This window comes from Arvicola amphibius, chromosome 10 (assembly GCF_903992535.2).
Source record: "Arvicola amphibius chromosome 10, mArvAmp1.2, whole genome shotgun sequence".
NCBI lineage: Eukaryota > Metazoa > Chordata > Mammalia > Rodentia > Cricetidae > Arvicola > Arvicola amphibius.
The window spans coordinates 73,493,260-73,515,012 of NC_052056.1; the positions used below are offsets into that span (position 1 = coordinate 73,493,260).

The window sequence follows — 21,753 nt, forward strand, 5'->3', positions numbered from 1 at the left end:
CCTCCCTGTTGCCCTCCCCCCAATTCCACCCTAGGTGATTGCGGCGTCCCCTGGCACAGGTTAGCTCTGTTCCGCAACCCCAACAGAGTTCGCTGCACCTGCCACCTGCTCCCAGCTGCAGACAGCGTGACAGCAAGGAACTGCCTCCCTCTGCAAAACCCAGGTCTGATTTATGAGGTCACATTCGGGAATGTTACGGATTAACCACCCAAAGCCGCAGGCAGTTTAAGGCTGCCCGGAGGCCGTCCTTACCGGGCGCCCGGCTGCGCGGAGGCAGTGGGCGGGCGGGCGCGCGCAGCGCGGGCGTGTGGCCGAGCGGCATGGCGTGGCCCTGCATCAGTCGGCTGTGCTGCTTGGCCCGGCGCTGGAACCAGCTGGACCGCTCGGACGTAGCGGTGCCGCTGACTCTGCACGGCTACTCGGACCCCGGGAGCGAGGGGCCGGCCGCGGACTGCACCGCCTCGCGTGGGAGCCCGTCTGTCGCAGGCGCGCGGGAGCCCAGTCGCGCCGTGCCGCTCACCCAGTACCAGCGCGACTTCGGCGTGCGGACCGCGCGCGCGGGGACCCGGGATGAGCGCGTGCCCGGGTCGGGCGGCCGCAGGGGCCAGTCTTCGGCGACCCCCGCCCGGGCGGTCTACGTACTACCCGTCGGGGACGCGGACGCAGCTGCTGTAGCGACCACGTCTTATAGGTGCGTATCTGGCTGTGACAGGGAAACGCTTAGAATCTCGACCCGTGTGGTGGGAGGAAACTGAGTCCCAAAGTGGGGTGGAGGAAGGGATGACATGGTGCCTGGATACCTACCACAGGATCTAAAGCGTGGCAGGGGAGCCTCTTGGTCATCTCTTTGGTCTTCTGACACTGCCGACATGGCCTTGCCTTCTCAGCTGCTCCCTACCCTGGGATCCAAGGTGAATGGCACCTTAAAAGGGAGTCCCACCCCCATCCCCCACTCCACCCCTGTTGATCCTCCTTCCCTCTCAGATTGCTGCCCTTTAACTTGGGTGGGATGAGCGCAGAGGGCTGCACACAGGTCAACCCCACAGAGCCCAAGGCCAGTGCACACTCCACACAGGTCCTTTGCTCCCTTAGCAGCTGGGCTTTGGATAACTAAGGACTTCCTGCATCCTCTTTCTACTCATGCTCATAGAGGGAAAATTAGAAATGACAAAAATAATAGATACCGCCCTTAACACCCTTACGCCACCCCTCCCAAACAGATGGATCTTTTCGAATTCTTAATATACAAATGCATATACACTTGTTTTCTTCCATGGTGCCATTCTTACTGGCACTTTGTTCAAAAGTCTTTGATATATGTTGGTGTGTATGTGTGTGTGTGTGTGTGTGTGTGTGTGAGAGAGAGAGAGAGAGAGAGAGAGAGAGAGAGAGAGAGAGAGAGAGACTCTGTAGAGATGGAGGCAGAGACAAAGAGCAGATCAGAGGACAACTGTAAGATTCCAGGGATCCAACTTGGATATCAGGTTGTGCCTTCATCATCTGAGCCATCTCTGGCACACATTACTGTTTTTTTTTTTAACCAGGTATGATATTTGACCATAAAAAGATATTCTGAATGTTAATAACTGTGCTGTATATGTTAGCCTTTTCTTAGGTATGCTATATATTTCAATTTTTTTTACTCATTTGGTATCCCTAGTTTAGGACTAAACATTATAGTTACAGGTGTTTAAATACTTTAAGGAATTTTGATATTTACATTCTTTAAAAGTGGGCTGGAAACTTGGGACTAAAAAGTACATGGGGGCTGGAGAGGTCTCTCACTTATTAAGAGAGCACACTGCTCTTACAGAGGATGGGGGTTCAGTTCCAACACTCCAGCCAGGCATCCTGCAATGGCCTGTAACTCCAGCTTCAAGGAGTACCAACACCTAGGGCATCCACACTCACGGCACACACCCACACATAGATGCATGCACATACGCATACATAACAAATTTTACAACAGAATGCAAATGGCATGTGGGGAAGCACTAGTTATGGGACTGCCATAGGATGGGATCCAGTGAAGCTCTCCAAGTACAGATCCTAAATGTGTACATGCCAAAGAAGCAGAGCTAAGGACAGGCTCCCCATAAAGGCTGCGCTCTTTAAGGTACTTAATGCGCATGTGTGGTGCAGGGCAGGCCTCGTGCTCTCCGACTCAAGCTGAGCTGTTAGAAATTGGATGGCACCGCTAGAGGCAAAGCAGACAGGGCCTTATGCTGTCAGCCCTAGCTGGAGTCTCCGACTGCTGAATCCACAGAGGAGAGGTCTCACTGGCTCATGGTTCTTCCAGTGGTCCTGAGTATGCAGTACCTTGCAATGACTTGAAATTCTAGTGGTCAAACAATTGGTGGGGCTTGCAGAGAAAGAAAGGAAACCATCCTTTAATACCATTGAGAAGCTTGGAAATACTGGTGCAAGCCCCTCTTCGTGGGGAATATTCCAGGAAAGGATGGTTAGGAGAAGCTGTCTAATCCACATGGAGGGCATGTGAGGCCTGAATGTCTTGCAGGCCTCTAAGCTCTGTTGATGGCAAGGTGTTGTTCTCTTAGCATACATGGCTACACTCTCTGAGGCCTCTGTTACTGCTGTCCCTCTACAAATGAGGAATTGAGCTGGGATGCAAGACTGTGTGACTCTGAATGGCGTGGAAAGGCGTGAGACTCAGGCACCAATTCTGTAGGCCCCTCAGGCTCTCATTCTTTAACATGGTTTAGACAGCTGGTCTTGGGCCACCTCCTCGGAGCCAGTTTCTCAAAGCCCGCAGTGGAAAAGCACTGACAGATGGGGGCTGGCCTTACCAAATGTAAATTCTGTCTTTGGAACCCTTTCTTCCCCTGGAGTCGTGGAATAGCAAGATCCTGGCTACCAGTCCTCACTCCTTACAAAGCCCAGGAGCACTACTGGCTTTCCCTAGCACCAAATCATCTGGCCTCTGGGACTGCCAAAGGTAGTCTCTAAGACCAGGCTGGAGTAACCACATCCTATATTCCATCCTGTAAGATGTATTTCATTCAAGCAAATTGCTATAGGCACCCAGAAAACACATCCAGGAATCCTAAAAATACCAGAACAGGTCTGTGGTCACTCCTGACCATAAATGCCATGGACCCTCTAGGCCTCCATCTCTCCCTGCTAACAGGTCCTGTTTCACTTGGCTGTTGGTCTCCCTGGAAGGACTGATCTGCCTTGTTTTTCTGGCTAGATGGGCATAGAAGTCATATACAGGCAGCTTGGGGCTCTCAACCTTGCTAGTTCCTCCCAGAGTTTGGACCTTGCGTCCATAGCTTCTTCTAGGTTGGTCATGTCCAGGAAAGATGTGGGGAGGGGGAAAGACCTGCGTGTGGTGGCATATGCTTTTAAACCCAGGACTTGGGAGGCAGAAGCAGGTGGATCTCTGTGAGGTCAAGGCCAGCTCTGGCTGCATAGCAAGTTCTAGGCCAGCCATTGCTACGTATTGAAGCTTCGTTTTAAAAAAGAAACAAAAACAAAAATGTGGCTGATGCTTTAAGGAGCATAGTGCAGTTTGTATTTTTTTTCTTAATTTTGGTGTAAGCCATAGTGCATCTTTCTCCTCCATGAGTAGCTCAGTTCTGATGAGTCCCCTTCTGCCTCTGCTCTATTATGTCACAAGCACTCTGTGGAAGCACCTCCTGCCACCACCACAGGGACTGCTTTAGGTCTTCCTGCTTTGAGCCCCCTGCTGCCACCCCAGGGCAGCTGACAGGCTGCCTGGCACAGAACTCAGAGATAGTTGGGGACATTAGGGCATGCTCGGGGGAGGTCCTGCCTTCCCAGGAGAAAGAGAACAGCATATGCTCTTAGACAGCTGGTCTTTGGAGCCTTGATGCTTCAGAACCAAAACTTATCTGACAGGCTCTGGCTCAGCTCTTCCTTATACCCAAGACTCTTCAGTGTTGGCTTCCCTTGCCCATGCCATCTGCCTGCCCAGCGAGGCGAGGTTCTGATGCTGCCAAGAAAAGACTCCTTTGTTGACTTCAGAGCAATAGCTGGGCCAGCGTAGGGGGAGGACCTAGCACAGCCAGGCACTGGCCCTGGCTGGGTGAGCCCTATGACTATGGTCAGAGGGTGTGTGTGGGGAGGGGAGACTGCCTTCCTGAGTTTATCGTTTAGTAGAGACACTGACAAAATTAAGAGGTCTGGATGACTCCAGGACTAAAGGAATTGAGGCTCTTCAGTGAGAGGTATGGAGCTAGATTAGCCAGTCCTTTCCCTCCAGGGAAATGGCTCATGGGAGTTCACACTACAGGCCAGCCTGGAGGTTTTTGTTTGTTTAAGTTGTTACTGTAATTCTATTAAAAAGCACATTTTGAGATTTTTGTTTACTCTGAAAAATCATATATTTGTGTCTGTGCAAGTGTCTGTCTGGCCAGAAGAAGTGCGACAGGTCACCTGGAGCTTCAGTGCCTGGTGGTTGTGAGACTCCCGATGTGGGTGCTGGGCACTGAGCTACCATCCTTTGCCAGAGGAGCATGTACATAACTACGTCATTCATCCAGCCCCATGATTTACCTTCATTTTTTACATTTGTTGTGTGTGTGTATATATACATAAGTGGAAGTCAGAAGACCTGTGGGAGACAGTTCTTTACTTCCACCATGTGGGTCCTGGGAATTGAACTCAGGTCGTCAGATATGGTTGAGCCTTTTCCTCCAATTTGTAAGCGGATGTACCTTTATTGGGCCGGGCACTGTCTAAGATGGCATTTCTTTTGTAACTAAGTGGGCATGAAGGAGGTGATAGCCTTTACTGGTTCTGGGCCCCCTCAATGGCCTGGCATCCAGGACAGGCTCAGGTCTCAGGAGGGCTTTGAGAACTAGGGCTTGTCTATCTCTAAGAGGTGTGTGTGTGTGTGTGTGTGTGTGTGTGTGTGTGTGTGTCAAATACTGCCTGATGTTCACCTGCATGACAATTTTCTGCCACTGCTTTCCCCAGCCTACATGGCTGAGGTTTCTTGGTGGAACATTCAGAATGGTAGGGCAGGCTAGCCCCGAGCTACCTTACTGAGTTGGTCCATCTGCCTGGAGCACCTGGAGGAAAAGGCTCAACCACAAGCATGGTTCTGCTTGTGTAGGAGGATAAAGGATCATTAGGAACTGAAGCAGGCCCAGGAATGATCAGGGCTTGGTCTTTCAAGAAGCTGGGGCCCAGGGAATGACTAATCCTGTGCAAGGTTATTGTAGGAATTGTCTGTTGCAGGCAGGAATTCCAAGCTTGGACTGGAGTGAAGCCCTCAAGATCCACAAAGGCCAGATCGTCCAGAGTCATCACAACACACAGCTCTGGATGGGACCCCAACCCTGGGGCCAAGTTCCAGGTCAGCCTGAGGGCGGCACTTCTGGGTCAGGAGACAGATCCTGGTAGCATCAAATGGCATGGTGGTTAAGGACAACAGTGCCCAAACAACTGTTCCTAGCCACAAAGGCTACCTAGGTGGCTTCTCTGGCACTCTCTCGTGAGTGCCAGACTTCATTCAATTCCTGAGTTCAATTCCCAGGACCCACTCTGCCCTCTCTGGTGAGCAGCGTCTGTCTGCCTCCTAAACCCCAGCATGTCCCCTGACGAATAGGGCTAGAGACTTTCAAGGGTGGAATTGTAGCTCAGTGGTAGACTGCGTGCTTAGCACCCACAAAGCCCTGAGTTCCTGCCTTAGCACAGCCCTGCTCCCTGCAAAAATACTAAAACCTAAGTGTCTTAGGCATAGCTCTGTGGTACAGGCCATGCCACATGTGAGGCTTGGGGTCCCTTGCTGTGACTGCAGGACTAGTTAGAATCTTCTCTCCAGCTAAAGGTCAAAGGGAGCTCATGTGACCCACCACAGTAGTGACAGCTCACTTGGCTAACTTCCACCGCCAGCTCCTTCAAGGGGCAAGGAATTCTTTTCTCAGAGCCAGGGGTTGAGCGAGTGGAGTTAAGAGTCCACTGATGTGGCCATGCTTTTATTTTAGGTTCCAGAAGTGAGAAAATTCACACCCAACCCCTCAGCCATCTTTCAGACATCGGCTCCCCGGACTCTCAATGTGTGACCAGTGGAAACCATGGCTGCTGGGAAAGCTGCGGACCTCCAGACCTCCCAGAAGGGGAACTGGCTTGGTCCTGTGCTGGCTGGAGCAGCACGGCTACCGGCTCTGCCTGTGGTGTGGAGTGGAGGCAGACGGCACACCTGCGGAACACCACCAGCTGCACGGGGCCTCTTCCTGCCTCCTCCTCAAGCAGTGGGGGGAAGGAGACTTGATCTTTTAAATTGCCATTTGGCACCTTTCAGTTTTTAAATATGAGGATCAATTCGACTGTGACCTGAACTGCTCCAGACTGGAAAGTATGCATATAACAAGTCCTTGGTAGACCAGTTACCAACTTTGGGTGGTTTTCCCAAGATGCATGTTAATTTATTTGACAGCCTATGGTAGTCCCAGGCAGTTTTCTCATCTCTTTCTACAGTGTCCCACATGCTTACATTAAGAAATCTTAGCCAGGCAGTGGTGGCACATATCTTTAATCCCAGTGGAGACAGAGGTAGGAGATCTCTGTGATCTTGAGGCCAGCCTGGTCTAGAGAGTGAATCCCAGGACAGTCAGGGCTATACAGAGAAAACTTGTCTCAAAACACATACACACACATGGGGAAAAAAAAAAAAACAACCTTTGGTTATCAGGAGTGATGCCTTTAATCCCAGCACTCTAGAGGCAGAGGTAAGAGGACCTCTATGAGCTCAATGCCAGCCTGGTCTACATAGCAAGTTCTGGGAGGGTCGGGGCTACATAGAGGGGCTGTGTTTCAAAAGAACAACAAAATCTTAAGCTCTTAAAAAAATACATATAACCACCTGCGCGAGTCTCATGGTGGTAATATATACCCAAGTAGAAATTTCATTCATATATATATATATATATATCACAAATACACACAGAGATAGAAATATATCTGTATATATATGGAATACACACTGGTGAAATACATCCAGGGAGGAGATCATCCACATGTTTTCCCTTTTCAGATGTAATTTCTTTATAGCCAAGATGATCATGTTTCCAGGATGAGTGAAATGTTAAAAGCATGAATGGCATTCACCCCATATTCCTAGAGGCTGAGCCCAGTCCTACTAATTTCAGCTGTCTCCCCTCAACTCAAGGACTAGAAGGGACTATCATGCACATCTGTGAGGAGCCGGGAGCATACCTGGAGAGTATCCCCTACAGGCACCTTGACCCTCCTGCCTGCTGATTCCTCAACTCTGGTTAGGTACTCACTACCCCATTGTGGGTACATCTCCTTTTGTCTTTGGAAAACTCATCTTCATAGGTTTCAGCCAGAATGGCTGTGTGGAACAAGCAGTCTCCTTTGTACAACCATCTCTCAAACACTAGAAAAAGACGATGTCTCAAAGGCTTGGCAGTGTTTGGTAAGAACTGTAAGGGTTCGCTTCAAAGCCAAGGCAGAGGCAGCAGCTCAGGCCTCCCACACAGCATCCCCTGCCTCCCTCTTGCCAGCCCAGGAAATGCTACTGAGTCATTCTGAAGGGAAAGTTGAAACCATATGCATATACCAAGGGTCCCATTACTCTAGATTTGTCAGTTTGCATGCTCAGTCTATCTGAGAGGGAAGAGATTGCCTGCTGGGTAGCTAAATGTAGGCAATGAGCAGATTAACAATTTACAAAAATGTGCTGGGCTTAAGTTATAAACTCAAGTATATTTTCCCCAATCATCTGGTCTCTCAATAACGACTTTAACATAGCGTGACTATGCTAATATCCTTGACAATTAGAAACTCAAAGCCCTTCTTTTGAGGGCTGTATTTGGCTCGAGTTGCACGTGGTACATAGCTTCATCCCACTTCAGCTCTCCTGCACCCTTAAGTGGGAAAGGGGACCATCTGTGCTACTGCTGCTTCAGCACTAGCTGGGACAACGGGAGCTTCCATTTCTGCATCTGAAAGTGAGGTTGCTACTGCCTACACCTTGCCTGGCTTGCTAGAAATATCCAATTCTTAGCACAGTAAAGTCAGCCAAGCATAGGTCCTCAATTGTCCTTTCCTGCTTAACTCTCTTCCAGGTGCTTCTTGGTCCCAGCAAAGAGCCTCTGGCTGTACTCTGCCAGTGACCATATGCCATGCCCAGCAACCCTCCCCCGCTCCATGCATTCATTCTCTTGGTGTGAGATGCACAACCCTGCTGCATTTGGCAAGCATAAAACATACTTGTCCCTTTCTGGCACTGTAGCACTGCACTGGCCATGGAGTGAAGCTGATCTCTACTAGGTCACAGGTTGTTTAGAACCTCAGCAATGTGCCACATAGCTCTGCCCACCAGCCCTCATTTAAGGATGAAAGCCTACTCTTAAGAAGTCCCTCCTCATTCCAGATCGGAGTTAAGCCACAAAACTCCATGGGCAATTCAAGAAGCAACTAAGACCAGTACCAGTCATGTTCTCTTAGTCCTGAGTCCATCTCATACACACTATGTGCACAAAGACCAGCGAGATGCACTGGAGGATCAGCAGGGTTCATCTCTGAGGAGTGTGTTCCAGTATGTGTGAATACATATGTGTGTTTCACTCTGTGCAGGTATGTGTGTTCCAGTATATGAGGGTATGTCAGTGTTTCTGTATATGCAAGTACATATATGTGTGTGTGTTCCATAATGTAAGGATGCATGTGTGTTCCTGTATGTGCAATGTGCAGGGTGCACATGTAGAGAACAGGACACTGTAAGTATTTTTCGGGTTATCTTTCCCTTTTCTCATTGGTCTGGAGGTCACCAAGTAGGCTAGGCTGGCTCTATAGCAGGCCTCAAGGGATCTCCCTCTCTGTGTCTCTCCATTATTGGGATTCTAAGTGAGCACCACCATGCCTACCTTTTTAATGTGGGTTCTAGTGATTGAACTCAGGTACTGCACATACTTCATCAACTGAGCCACCTCTCCAGCCCTAATTTTTAAAAATACTTTATCATACCTGCTAAAATTACTATAAAATTTAATGATTTTTATATTCTGTAAGTTTTTGAAAAATAAAGAGCAGTTTAATCTGTTAATTTGAGCAAAGAGTGTTTAATATTAATTATCCCATAACCACAGTGACCAATTTGAAAACTGCCTCAATCAGCTGTCTGTACATTATGAGGCCAACTAAACCGAAAGTCCTCAAAGTTCTTTCACATGCTGAAGTCTTACCTCACTATGCTGTACGGGACAGAACTCCAAGACTCCAGGCTTCTGTTGGATGGTGTATGCCACTCACCTGAGGCCCAGGGAGGGGCTGTCAGCACCCACCCTGACCTATGCCCCAGCTAACCTTAGTATCCGGGGTTCTGCTTTTTCACTGGCTCTGTGAAGTAGCTTCCCAGCAAGCTACCTCTGTGGACTGTATTCCTCAGCCTCCTTGTAGAAATTCCCTTTAAAAGCCACAGATTTCAGAGCCTTTAGTTTTGTAGTGTCTTCACCTTTCCATAATTTTTTAGCAGCCACAATACCAGATGACAATAAAAGGACCGTGACAGGAGTAGCTTTCAGACCTCAGCACAGACCAACTTTAACTCAGCAGATAAACCAGTTTATTTGACTGTCTCTGCTTTTTTTTTTTTTGTGAGATTGAACCCATTTATGAATCTTCCTTAAATTGCTTGTATGAAATAATCATGTCCATGGTCACCAAGCAAAGTGTCTTCTGTTTTATATGTGACCTAAATGTATCTGTGATCCTTTTATATTACATGGTTGCAGAACTTTTTTGAAGGAAGGAGATAGTAATTTAAATTCACAAAGATCCATACCATGGCCACATCCCAATGAGCCCTCCAAGTATGGCGCTTCCTGCTCAGAAAACACATCACAAATACTAAAAGTTTTATTGTAGACAAAATGATACACAATTATGTTACACATTACAATAGAAAAACACTTGAAACATTAACATACACAGAGACTCAAATCATCTAACATTTCTTTAGCAAAAAGCAAATTCTTTAGGTTTTCATCACAACAAATGAATCTGCTCTCATCTGAATAACCTACCACGTAGGTCTCCGTCCACTTCTAAAGAAATCTGTGTGTGGGCCTATCAATCTGCTGGGTGGTCTCCAGACAAAATTCTTAAGGCTTATATACCAACTATTCCGTTAAGCCATGCTCGTCCTATTCCTGATGGAAAGATCCCTTCTGTACCTGTAGCTCTCAGTCATATTTATCCAGCTACCTTCCCGTGGTTTCCTGACTCACACACCAATCTATGGGACCTGGGAGAACAGATTTTCTGTTCCTTACCTAAGTGTCTTTGACTTTGACTCAGACCTTTCAAGTTTGCTTTGAGCATAGTAAGAGAATGTTTCCAACTGAAATTTAGATCTTTCCTTTGCCTTCACAAGAGTGAATAGGACTGGAGAGGCCCTAGTGTCTGCAGACTCTATACTGATATACCAACCTCCAATCTGCCCCTCATAGAGCGACTCTGCTCCTAAGTACTGGCACACTGGGTTAAAGCAGTTCTCGCCCACGGTAAGGCACTCACAGGTGTTTCAACCCTTTTCATCTTGATAAGACTCTTTGGCAGAGAAGGACAGGACCCTAGGTCCACAAAGGGGACAATCCCAGGAAGGCTTGCCTTGAGGCTGCCTCCCCAGCCCCTAGACACGAGGCAGCAGGAAAAGCTTCTGCAGCCATCATGGATATGAGGACCCAGTGCTCATATTACCACAGGCCAAGTGCCAGACTCTGAAGATGATGCTTACACCAACAGTGATAGTTTCCTGGGCTTCACGAGCACAGGCTTGATGCCTTCTGATCTCTGCTGGGATTCTCAACACTGCTTGACTCTGGCTGTCATAGAAGCACTGGCGTCGGGGTCCATGAGAAAGTCTCAGTCTGCAGCGCCCTGGTCTCTGACTTTCCACATTGCATGTTACACTGGCCAAGAGTGCAGCCCTTCCACACTGCAGCCAAGGTAGAAGAAGGTGCGGCCTCGCTGTTCTTCTTCAGAGTACCCTACACCAGCGTCAGATTTATCTCCGCCTTCTGGAAAGCGGGCCCCATGTGAACCCAAGCACACCCCAAAGAGGGAGCACCTTGTGTACATGCCTTGTCTCACTCTAAGGCCCCTCCAGAGCCTGTACGGAGTAAAGAAATACAAGCTGACAAAGTTGTGTCCATTCAGCTTCCCTCCAGAATTGGGAAACAACTCAGTCTTCAAAGGGCTGCACCTGGGACTCAATGCCCTTGTGATACACGCAGTTACACAGAAGGAATGGTGTGGTAGCCGTGGCACTCTAACGCACAGAAAACCACCTTTCCCCAAACACAAGCATCACCACAGTCTTCACACTTCAGACACAGCTTCCCATCCTGCTTTTCGGGGACCATCTTCACTGTATTCACTGATCCTCGTTCAGTCTCCCCATGTGTTTGTTTGTGAGAAAATCCAGAAAAGGAATGTTGCAAATGGCCTGGTGAATATTACTCACTGTGATTTCTTTGGGAACCCTAGTCCAAAAGACCCAAAAGTATAATTAGGTATAATGTGTCAAATGCATTCAATAATCATTTAGTCAGTTAATTCACTAAAAGGAACATTCTCATAGAAGGATGTGATGACAAAGGCCATGTAATGACTCAGGGCCATTCTCTCTCCCACATTTTATGAATTCTTCTCCTTTCTGATTAAAGATATAACTCCAATTACAGTCCTACCCAGGGTTCAAATCTTATTCCCGGTTACAGGAACAACAACCTCATGTTGGCTCAATGATTAGCCAACAGAGAAAAGAGACAGCAGAAGAAAATGTTCCTAAGTCTTCTTCTAAGCAGACTCATTTGCTTCCAAACAGCATGAAAATACGGGCTATCTCTCTTATCTTAGAAGATGGGAGGTGAGTCCTGGCCAGCCAAGTGTGAGGTTACAGGCTCTCATTCAAACTAGCGAGGGTGCCACATCTCCAGTCAGGAACATGGAGAAAAAGCATGGCTCCTCCTAATTCACAAGCAAGGCAACAGAGAGCAGGCCTGAAATTGTTATCCCTACTTCTTAAAAAAAAAAAAAAAAAATCAAGACCTCTATGTCATCTACGTATGTCTGACCTAATATCCTCAGGTACTGCAATACAGTGTCAGGATTTTATGACAGCCTTCAGTGGAACAGGAAGGAAAAGAGGACGTGGACTATTGCTCTTTTAAGGCCAGGGAACTAACTCTGCATTCCACTCAGAGATGAATGTATCAGAAAAGAAGTGGCAGTGAGCTCAAGGGTCCCCAGCTAGTGAGATGAGTCTAAATGTGGGACCTGTGATCTGGGACACTGGAGACGACTCCCTTTCGGAGCTTGGCTTCCCAGTTTCTGAGAGGAATAATGTGTCTGCAATGACAAAAAACTTAGGTAATATTTATCAAACTCGACCCTAGAGTCTGCCGTTGAGAGGTTCTTGTCTCTAATGGGAGAACCTGGTGCCTTCTCTACCCTGTGACACAACAGACCTGGGTGTCTATGAAGTAACTAACGGCTGGGAGGGCACAGCAAGGCTTTCCACAGAGGCTCTCTCAGAACCACAGAATGGACTCTCAGTTTGGTTCTGATGTGGGAGGGTCTTCTGTTTTAATAAAGAAACTGCCTTGGCCAGCCCTTAGGTGGGTGGAGTAGACAGAACAGGAAGAAGTGAGGTAGATGGCTCAGTCAGATGCCACACCTTTCGTAAGTGAGATAAATTGCCATGCCTCGCCTCTCTGGGGAAGATGCCACGCCTCTCCTAAGTGAGACAGAGACTGCCATGCCTCTCCTCAGGGAGACAGATGCTATGAAGCCAGTCACCAGGTCAGATGTGCTGAATCTTTCCCGGTAAGACACCATTCGTGGTGTTATACAGATTATTAGATATGGGTTAGTCAAGATGTGAGTAAGAGGCTGAAAATAATGGGCCAGGCAGTGTTTAAAAGAATACAATTTGTGTGTTGTTATTTCGGGGCATAAGCTAGTCAGGCGGTCGAGAGCTGGGTGGCAGGAACACAGCCCATCGCAGCTCAACACTACATGGTTATGATGTCCGAAGCACAGCTACTCTATCTCCTCCTATATTTAACACTGAGCATCTTCAAGAGTAACTAAATTGCAAAGCCTGTGCTATCAGCCATGTGACAGTACCTGTTGGGAGATGCCGTCTGGTATCCAACTGCCAGTGCCTGTCTCAGGATGTCACTTACCAGCTGCTCCGTGGCCTACAACAGAAGACTGGTATTGACAAAATAGTCACCTGCTTGCTAGTCTTTTACCAAAACCTTTGAAATAACTGTTAACTAAATATTACAAAGGTCTCAGAAAAAACTGAATTTTTGTTTAGAGGCCATGATGTAGAGAAATTATAAATTGGATGAGGTGGTTTTCATTAACCAGACATGGTTTTCTAAGGAAAAAAAAGCATTGAGTGAGGGCTGCTACTGAAGCTTCCTTTTGGAGGGGATGCAGAATGGAGAACTGCTGAGGTGAGGACCAGGCAGGCGAAGGAGCGGCTGCTTTTCTAACCCTTTGCCCATGGACAGGACAGTTCTGGCTGCTTCTCTGTTGTCTGACAGGAAAAACCCAGGGCTCTGGTTTTTTTCCCCTCTCTAAAACAGTAAGAGTACAGATACTTCTCATACTAGGATACTTCTTAGTCATTTAAAAAAAATATTTTATCTATTTTGTGTATATAGTGCTTTATCTGCATATACAACTTTATGCCAGAAGAGGGCATCAGATCCCATTATAGATGGTTATGAGCAATCCCATGTGCTTGCTGGGAATTGAACTCAGGATCTCTGGAAGAGCAGCCAGTCCTCTTAACTTCTGAGCCATCTCTCCAGTCGCTGGAATACTTCTTAATGAGAACACAAAATAGCACTAAAAAGGCACTGACATCTGTTGGAGCTCGGGGACTAAAGGGAAGACCACCTGCCTGGCATGCACGAGGCCTGGGGTCTACCCTCAACACAACAACAAACCTCAGCTCTTAGAGGACATGACTTCATTTACTTAACAGAAAAGAAACTTAAAGCCTAAATATGGCAAGGGATTTAAAAGCTGTCCTCTCTGCTCCCCTTGGGCCTAGAATCTAAGCAGGTCAGCCTCGGTCACAGTTCGAGTCCCTCTGCTGCCAGCAGGCACCCACCTTCAAGATCATGTCCTCTACCACTGACGCGTACATGTTCCTGTGCAGTGCCACGGGCTGCAGGGTGATCCCAATCTGCAAGAGCAGAAGAAAGTCATGTGTTCCACCAACATTAGACCTCTTCCCAAGTGAGCAGGAGAAGGGCTCTCTAATCAGTCGGGATAACACGGAATCATGTTTTCACCCCAAACCTCTTATCGTGAAACAACATGACTGGAGTTTCTGAAGAATTCAAAATGGTGCAAGCAATAATTAAAAGCTGCTAGGTGCCATGGGTTGTGAGTTCTCTCTCAGGTAACAAGGGAAGTTGATGTGGGAGGGTCTTTTGTTTTGTGTTGATTTCATTGGTTAATAAAGAAACTGCCTTGGCCATTTGATAGGCCAGCCCTTAGGTGGGTGGAGTAGACAGAACAGAATGCTAGGAGGAAGAGGGAAGTGAGGCAATCGCCATGCCTCTCCTCTCTGGGTCAGACGCCATGGAGCCAGCCACCAGGTCAGACATGCTTAATCTTTCCCGGTAAGCCACCATCTCGAGGTGTTACACAGATTATTAGAAATGGGTTAATCAAGATGTGAGAGCTAGTCAATAAGAGGCTAGAGCTAATGGGCCAGGCAGTGTTTAAATGAATACAATTTGTGTGTTGTTATTTCAGGTATAAAGCTAGCTGTGCGGGAGCTGGGTGGTGGGACACAGCCCGCCGCTCCTTCTACAGGAAGTGTGCTCTGCAACTGCAGCAAGCTGAGAGGAGACTTCCCCCAAGTAGGAACTGTAATACAATATACCTTATGAAGGAGAAACGCTTCTCCTGAGGCAGAGGAGCAAAGAACCCAGGACAAAGCCTGTGTCTAGCCCTCGGCTTTGCAGCCATGTTCAACACGCAACCTTTCCCCATGCACTTACAGCTCTTGCAGAACGCTCCGATATGAGAAACTGGGAGTACACCTAGGTTATGGGCAGGAGCCAATCACAATCACCCTGGCAGACTGGTGTTTGAGCTCATCTGATGGGGTGTCTGGACTCTGAACCTGGCCCATGATTGGACAGCTCCACAGCCTTAGCATCCTACCTTCTGTGTAATGTCACCAACAAATCCCGAGCCTGGAGTTGGCGGTAGGTAGAATCTCATTTCTTCCTGCTTTTCTTCCTGCTCCTTTTTAATGGTCGTCTTCAATGGCTCTGAGAGGCTGAGGACATCCACTTCTTCCTCGTTCTCAGGCTCCCTTTTCTGAAACTGCTGTAGATCCTCCAGCTTCCGGCAGAGATCATCAGCAGTAGAGAAGGACGACAGGCACTCTAAAGAAGAGGAAGCAGTCTGGGCTCCACTCTCTGAGGAAGGCAGAGTCTGCTGGCAGCTAATCTTGTCCAGTTCTATAGCTCTCTCATGAGAACCAGAGCATCATGAAGTAGACATGGAGACAGGCATCATATTCTAAATGTACTCTATCTGCCAGTAAGGCCAAAGACAGTACATAATTTACCCCACTGAAAAGGAGGCCACTGCCCCACTTCCTGAATCAATACATTAATTTTCTTCATTTATTAAAATCTGGAAAACGTAGAAATGTACAGTGAAGAACATAAAGTCATTCCTATCCAGGCTGGGGATGTGGTTCGGTTGGTTAGAGTGCTGGCCTGGCATGCAGGAGGTCTTGGGATTAGGAAGTCCCAAGTCTGCTTACCAGTACTGCACTGAGTGTGGTGGCACATGCTATAAATCCAGGGCTTGGGGAGGTAGAGGCAGGAGTATCAGAAGTACACATTCATCTTAGCTACACAGTGAGTTCAGGGCCAGCCTGGACTATCTGAGAATTCTGGCTTAAAAATCATCCCTGTCTCACCGCTCTGAGGGAAGTACTGTTGGCAGGGTAATGTGGACAGCCTTCAATAGGCTGTGTACCAGAAGTATCAGGACAATAAAGTCAGGTACACACTCCTTTACGACAGAGGATGTGAGGTCCAGGCCAGGTACAGGTGGGCTTTTATGAGCAGCACAATGGTGGTAGCTCAGCAGCTCCTGGCTCCCTGTTTTACTGACTGCAAGTGTTGGTGATGGGCTATGAATTGGGGTTATCATGTGGTCTCTGGTCACCAAGGCCACAGATCTAGAAGCTGACAGGCTCTCTCAGCACAGATACTACATGCCATAGCAAATGAGACAAACGACCACTGGGCACCAGGCTCCCAGGAAGTTTTCTGCAGAGAGTAAAACTTATCTAGATGGGGTAGGGACTTACCCACTTGTCCCCAGTTGGAATAGGGGACTTGGCTGAACTTACTCTTTAAGGTACAGTCAGATGCTGCTCTGATCCTAATGTTATCCATCAGCAGTTGTCTGTTCCTTTACTATATATACTGTTTATATACATGTGTATTACAGAACATATACAGCATATATATGTATATATATGGTTATAAACTGTAGCAGTATATATATATATACTGTTTCTTTACTATATATACTGTTTCTTTACTATATATACTGTTTATATACATGTGTATTACAGAACATATACACCATATATATGTATATATATGGGTATAAACTGTAGCAGTATATATACTGTTTCTTTACTATATATATATACTGTTTATATACATGTGTATATTACATAACATATATACCACACACATACATATATGGTTACAAATTGTAGTGGTATATATACTGTTTCTTTACTATATATTCTCTTTATATACATGTGTATTACATAACATATACACCATATAGGTATATATACTGTTACAAACTGTAGCAGTATATATACTGTATCTTTCCTACAACACTGTTGATTGTTCTCACGTGCCTTCAACAGCCCCACTGGGGTTCAAAAACACCCAAGATACTGGCCTTTCTTCATGGGAAAAGGCAGACTTGCCTTTTGGGGGTTCCCTAAGGTCACAAAGAAAGGGAAGTCACTTCTATCTGAGAGAGACTGTAAGTTAGGAATCTTAAAGTAAGGTTGAGGAGGAGACTCAAGGGAGCAGGGCATGCCTGCCAGATGGCATGAAGTAAACATTCCTGGCTGGAAATGCTTGAAACACTTGGGTATAAACATTTCTGAAGGGCCATGTTGTCTTGGGGTGTCATGGTAAGAAAAACAGTCTTGCCATCTAAAGCAGCTTCCCTGTGCCCGTAACTGAAGGGAGGCAAGCACACTTAACACCGAAGCAGCCTACTGAGGCCTACCTGGCTCACTGTCGATTTGGGTCAGCACATCTTCAATGGAGTCCCCATCATGGCGCAGGCTCTCGGGGTCTGGTGGGGTGTAACCGTGGCAGCGGCACCAGTGAGCAATGTGCTTGGTTTTCAGGGGTGTCAGGTGGTGGAATCTTGGATTCTTCTCCAGTATTTCTTGTAACACTTTTCGTACTGTCATTGCTCTTTGCCACTTAAAAAGGTTTTGAAACAAAATTAAATTATTAAATTTTAAAATCAATTTCTATGCACTAAAATAAACCAAGCAATTAAAAAGTCAGATTCTATCACTCTATAGCAACAAAAGAAGAACATACAAAAGAGCTTCTCTGCGGACCAGTAAGATGCTCGGGAAAGATGCCAAGTCAGATGAGCCCAACTTGGTCCCCAGACCCCGAACGGCAGAAGGTAACTGACTCCACCTGTCCTCTAGCCTTCACCAGTGCGCAGTGGCATGTATGTGTATGCAAACACACAATGAAACTTAAATGTAATACAAAGAATCTCCACTGGTCTTAATGTTTAAAAAATAAAATAGAAGCTCCTAGGTTTCTATTTACAACTTTTTATTGGGTCAAGACCTAACTTTTCATTCTCTCCAGACCAACCACAATGACGCTACTTTCTACTGCTGCCTAGCAACACCGCATACACTGTCCCCTTTCTTTCCTCACGATTTAACTGTCTGGCAACACTGTTGAAAGTACTCCATAAAAATCTGGATTTATTATTATTTTGAAATTTACAAGTTTAAAAAATTTGATTTTATGTGCACGTGTGTGCCACTTGTATGCCTAAAGTCTGAAGAGTCTAGAGAAGGGACACCAATCTCTTGGAAATGGGGTTACAGACCTCTGTGAGCTGCCATGATGATGCTGGGAAACAAACCCAAGTCCTCTGTGAGAGCAGCCATCTTGTTGCTGAACCATCTCCCCAACCCCCCCCCCCCCCCCACACACACACACATTTTTCAAGGAAAGCATGAGATACTTCCTCTGGTACAGGAGAGCAGGCCTTTTCAAAGGTATCTGAGATCCAGAGAATGACATCTGTGATTTAAGGTACACCAAGTACCTTAAAGAAATACATTGCAAATTTGCCTTATTTTTCCTTACAGGTAGAGCACATGCAGATGTTGACCCTGCTTTGCTGCCTGGCCTTCAGTGGTGGGCTGAAAATCCAGGCGGCAAACAGTCTCACCTCAGCAGCTCTCCTTTTCCCAATGTTCCAGCTGTAATACTGCTCCACGGACTTGGCAGAAAAACAGCTGGCATCTTCACCTAGAAGGAAGATTGGAGATTGTTGTGGAATATTAGTTGAAGATGATTACATTTGTTTATGCTATGGAACATCTGTTTAATGATGCAAAGATGTGTTACATTCTTTTATGTTGCATTTGTTTAACTCCATGAAGCTGTGTTACTCTGCCTGCCTGACAAGTGAGGCATCTGCTTAGCATGCACAGGGCTCTTGATATCGTTGCCAACACAGCCTGCACCCAAGTCTAACCAGATGTGACCAAGATCCTGTGACTCCCAGACCCCTGCAAGTGGCTAAGTCACAATCACTGCAACATTTCAAGTACTTTACAGTTTAGCAAAATGTACGTGTGGTTGAGAACAACTGTCTTACCTTTTGTAGTAATTAACGGAATCTTCTTGACTACTGCTGTCAAGAGCTGCTGGATAGTCTCCAAATGGTCTACCCTGAGAAGTGTAAACTGGCATTAAATTGTATAGGCTTGTTGAACACACACACACACACACACACACACACACACACACATACACACCAACCGTTCCCTCTGCTAATAAAAAGCCTCTTTTCCTTTTTTTGTTTTTAAAGACAGGTTCTCATGTAGCCCTGGCTGGCCTCAAATTTACAGATGATCTTGAATATCTGATCTTCCTATCTCTGCACCCCAACCCCGCCCAATGTTAGAATTATGGGTGTGAACCACCATATAAGGTTCTAGATCTTCTTTATAAAACATTTTCTTAAAAAAGAAATGTTAAGAACAAACAGAGGGCTGGAGAGATGGCTCAGCGGTTAAGAGCATTGCCTGCTCTTCCAAAGGTCCTGAGTTCAATTCCCAGCAACCACAAGGTGGCTCACAACCATCTGCAATAAGGTCTGGTGCCCTCTTTGGGGCTGGAGAGATGGCTCAGTGGTTAAGAGCATTGCCTGCTCTTCCAAAGGTCCTGAGTTCAATTCCCAGCAACCACATGGTGGCTCACAACCATCTGTAATGAGGTCTGGTGCCCTCTTCTGGCCTGCAGACATACACACAGACAGAGTATTGTATACATAATAAATAAATAAATAATAAAAAAAAGAACAAACAGATTTTGACAAATTATACAACTATCTCAGACATTTTATCTACATTTGAAAATTAGCAGTAAGTCTCTTTGCAAGGTAACTGCTACTACACAAATGCCTCTCTTCGGGTTACTGACTGATGCCTCCATCTGTCATGTTAAGAGACACAAGGTTTCTATTGTCCCTAGAAGCGCCTAGGAACTCAAAGGGAGGTTCCTAATTTGGAAATGAGAAATCTAATGAAGAAGGATTTTTAGAGGAAGCAAGATGTGCATAGCTATGCAGAGGCAGCTGCGAAGCACAGGCAGGGTTTGTGAATACCCAAAAACAAAATGCATACATGGGGGTGATTACATTTGGGTATGCTATCCACGTTCAACAGAGGCTGTACATCAGCAAGCTCAAGTGAGTCCTGGGGCTTCCATGATTACTGGTCAAGTGCTACCCCTAAGCTATACCACTGGCTAAAATAAAGTCTTTGGAGGCTGGAAAGATGGCTCAGTGGTTAATTAAGGGCACTGACTGTTTTTCCTAAGGACCCACGTCCAATTCCCAGCACTGACAGGGTGGTTCACAACTTCTGAAACTCTAGTCCCAGGGGATCTGACACTTTCTTCTGGCCTCCTTAGATACCAGGTACCCAAGAAGTGTATAGACATACAACCACACAGAATACCCATACACATAAAAAATAAACTCTTCAGCCCTGAAAGACAATGCCCTACCCCCAGAGGCCTAACTCACTATGTCCACACACACTCAGCTATCACAATGATTTTGAAAAAGCATCACAGAGACACCAAAAGCAGAGCCTCCTTAGTAGAAACTAGAACACTTACTTGATGACGTAGGTGCCCAGTTCAGAGCTCTCTTCAGTTTTCACTGCTGTCTGGCCCTCCTGGGAGAGGCAGCTTGGCCCAGAGGTTTCTGGTTCAGTCTTCACTACAGGAAGATCAACAAAAAGAACTGCCAGGAGCTAACTGTGCCAGCAAAACAACTGTACTCAACTGAGGGCATTGCCAGCTAAGGTGTGTGGACAGAACAAGAGACCCAGATGGCTCCTGTTCTTAGTCTCAGCACACAGACAACTGTATGCTTAGGTCTCAGGGTAGCCAATTATATACCACACCACACTGCTCTATACCTCTCTCAGCTCCACCCCAGAACTGCATTCTGGTGTCATCTTCCAGCCAAGCTTACCGACCTGAGGTCTTATCCTAATATTCAGAGACACAAGATGGAAGGCGAAAGGCAAATCTGTTGTGCATGGCAATTTTCAAGTTAATTTTATCTGGCTTTCCATACCACAGGCCGAGTATCCTCAATCTGAACTGAAGTACTTCAACAATCAGTTTCCCAAATGCCAACATGCTGCTGCACAGGTAGAACTGCTCATGTACACAAAATTATTTCTATTATACTGTTTTGGGTATTTTGAGACAGGGTCTTATCAGCCAGGTTGGCCTTGAGTTTCCTCTGTGGGCCAGCTGGCCTGAAACTCACAGAACACCTCCCAAGTACTGGAATTACAGATGTGAGCCACTACACCTGGCTATCATGCATACAAAATTAGTTAAAAAATATGAATTTATCTTCAGGTTACATGTCTAAGGTGCACATAAAGCATAAATTCTTTATATTTGAGTTTCATTCCCAAAATATTTTATTACATACATACTTATTTACATGCATATGTTTATATATTTATGTAAATACTGAAAAATTCAAAACACTTCTGTCCCGACAGGAGACAAACTGTATTAACTCTACTGACATAAACATTAATATCTCAGGAGATACGCCTTTCCTTAGAGTTTTCTTTAATCAAAAAACTATGCTCACATGGTTCTTGTGTCTGCACAGCTTCCCTGCCTTTACTCTCTCAGACAGCCTTTATTTAAGTGCACAGGTGCGTGTCTGTGTGGTACGTGCACTTGAGTGCAGGTGCCTGAGGCGATCAGAAGAGGGCACTGGTTCCCGGCAGCTGTAGTTATGGGGGGAGGGGCTATGAGCCACCCATAGTGAGTGCTAGGAACCAAACTCAGGTTCTCTGCAAGAGTAGTGGTTGCTTTTAACAGCTGC

The 21,753-nt window shown here is 46.5% G+C and overlaps 2 protein-coding genes across 4 annotated transcripts in view; one reads left to right on the forward strand and one right to left on the reverse strand.

The window, feature by feature from the left end:
- The first annotated feature begins 320 nt into the window (after positions 1-320).
- On the forward strand, positions 321-6,087 carry Map6d1 (MAP6 domain containing 1). The gene is made up of 3 exons (XM_038344341.1): positions 321-691; positions 5,227-5,344; positions 5,976-6,087. The coding sequence occupies exons 1-3, from the start codon at positions 321-323 to the stop codon at positions 6,051-6,053; spliced, it is 567 nt and encodes a 188-aa protein (XP_038200269.1). The 3' UTR covers positions 6,054-6,087.
- A 3,768-nt stretch (positions 6,088-9,855) lies between these two features.
- The window catches only part of Yeats2 (YEATS domain containing 2), an 86,627-nt gene continuing 74,729 nt past the window's right edge, over positions 9,856-21,753 (reverse strand). For all 3 annotated transcript variants that reach the window (XM_038345097.1, XM_038345096.1, XM_038345095.1), the window contains 8 exons: positions 20,511-20,613; positions 18,982-19,055; positions 18,550-18,629; positions 17,341-17,542; positions 15,220-15,446; positions 14,153-14,227; positions 13,150-13,223; positions 9,856-11,501 (listed from right to left, as the gene is read on the reverse strand). In XM_038345097.1, the coding sequence (XP_038201025.1) occupies positions 11,393-11,501; positions 13,150-13,223; positions 14,153-14,227; positions 15,220-15,446; positions 17,341-17,542; positions 18,550-18,629; positions 18,982-19,055; positions 20,511-20,613 (944 nt within the window). In that variant the 3' untranslated portion in view covers positions 9,856-11,392. The remainder of the gene's footprint in view (positions 11,502-13,149; positions 13,224-14,152; positions 14,228-15,219; positions 15,447-17,340; positions 17,543-18,549; positions 18,630-18,981; positions 19,056-20,510; positions 20,614-21,753) is intronic.

Bases quoted from the DNA above. Each gene is read 5' to 3' on its own strand.
- Map6d1 (XM_038344341.1), top strand. From the start codon at position 321: ATGGCGTGGCCCTGCATCAGTCGGCTGTGCTGCTTGGCCCGGCGCTGG. The intron at 692-5,226 runs GTGCGTATCTGG...TGTCTGTTGCAG, and splicing joins GTAGCGACCACGTCTTATAG to GCAGGAATTCCAAGCTTGGA. The intron at 5,345-5,975 runs GTCAGCCTGAGG...CTTTTATTTTAG, and splicing joins ACCCTGGGGCCAAGTTCCAG to GTTCCAGAAGTGAGAAAATT.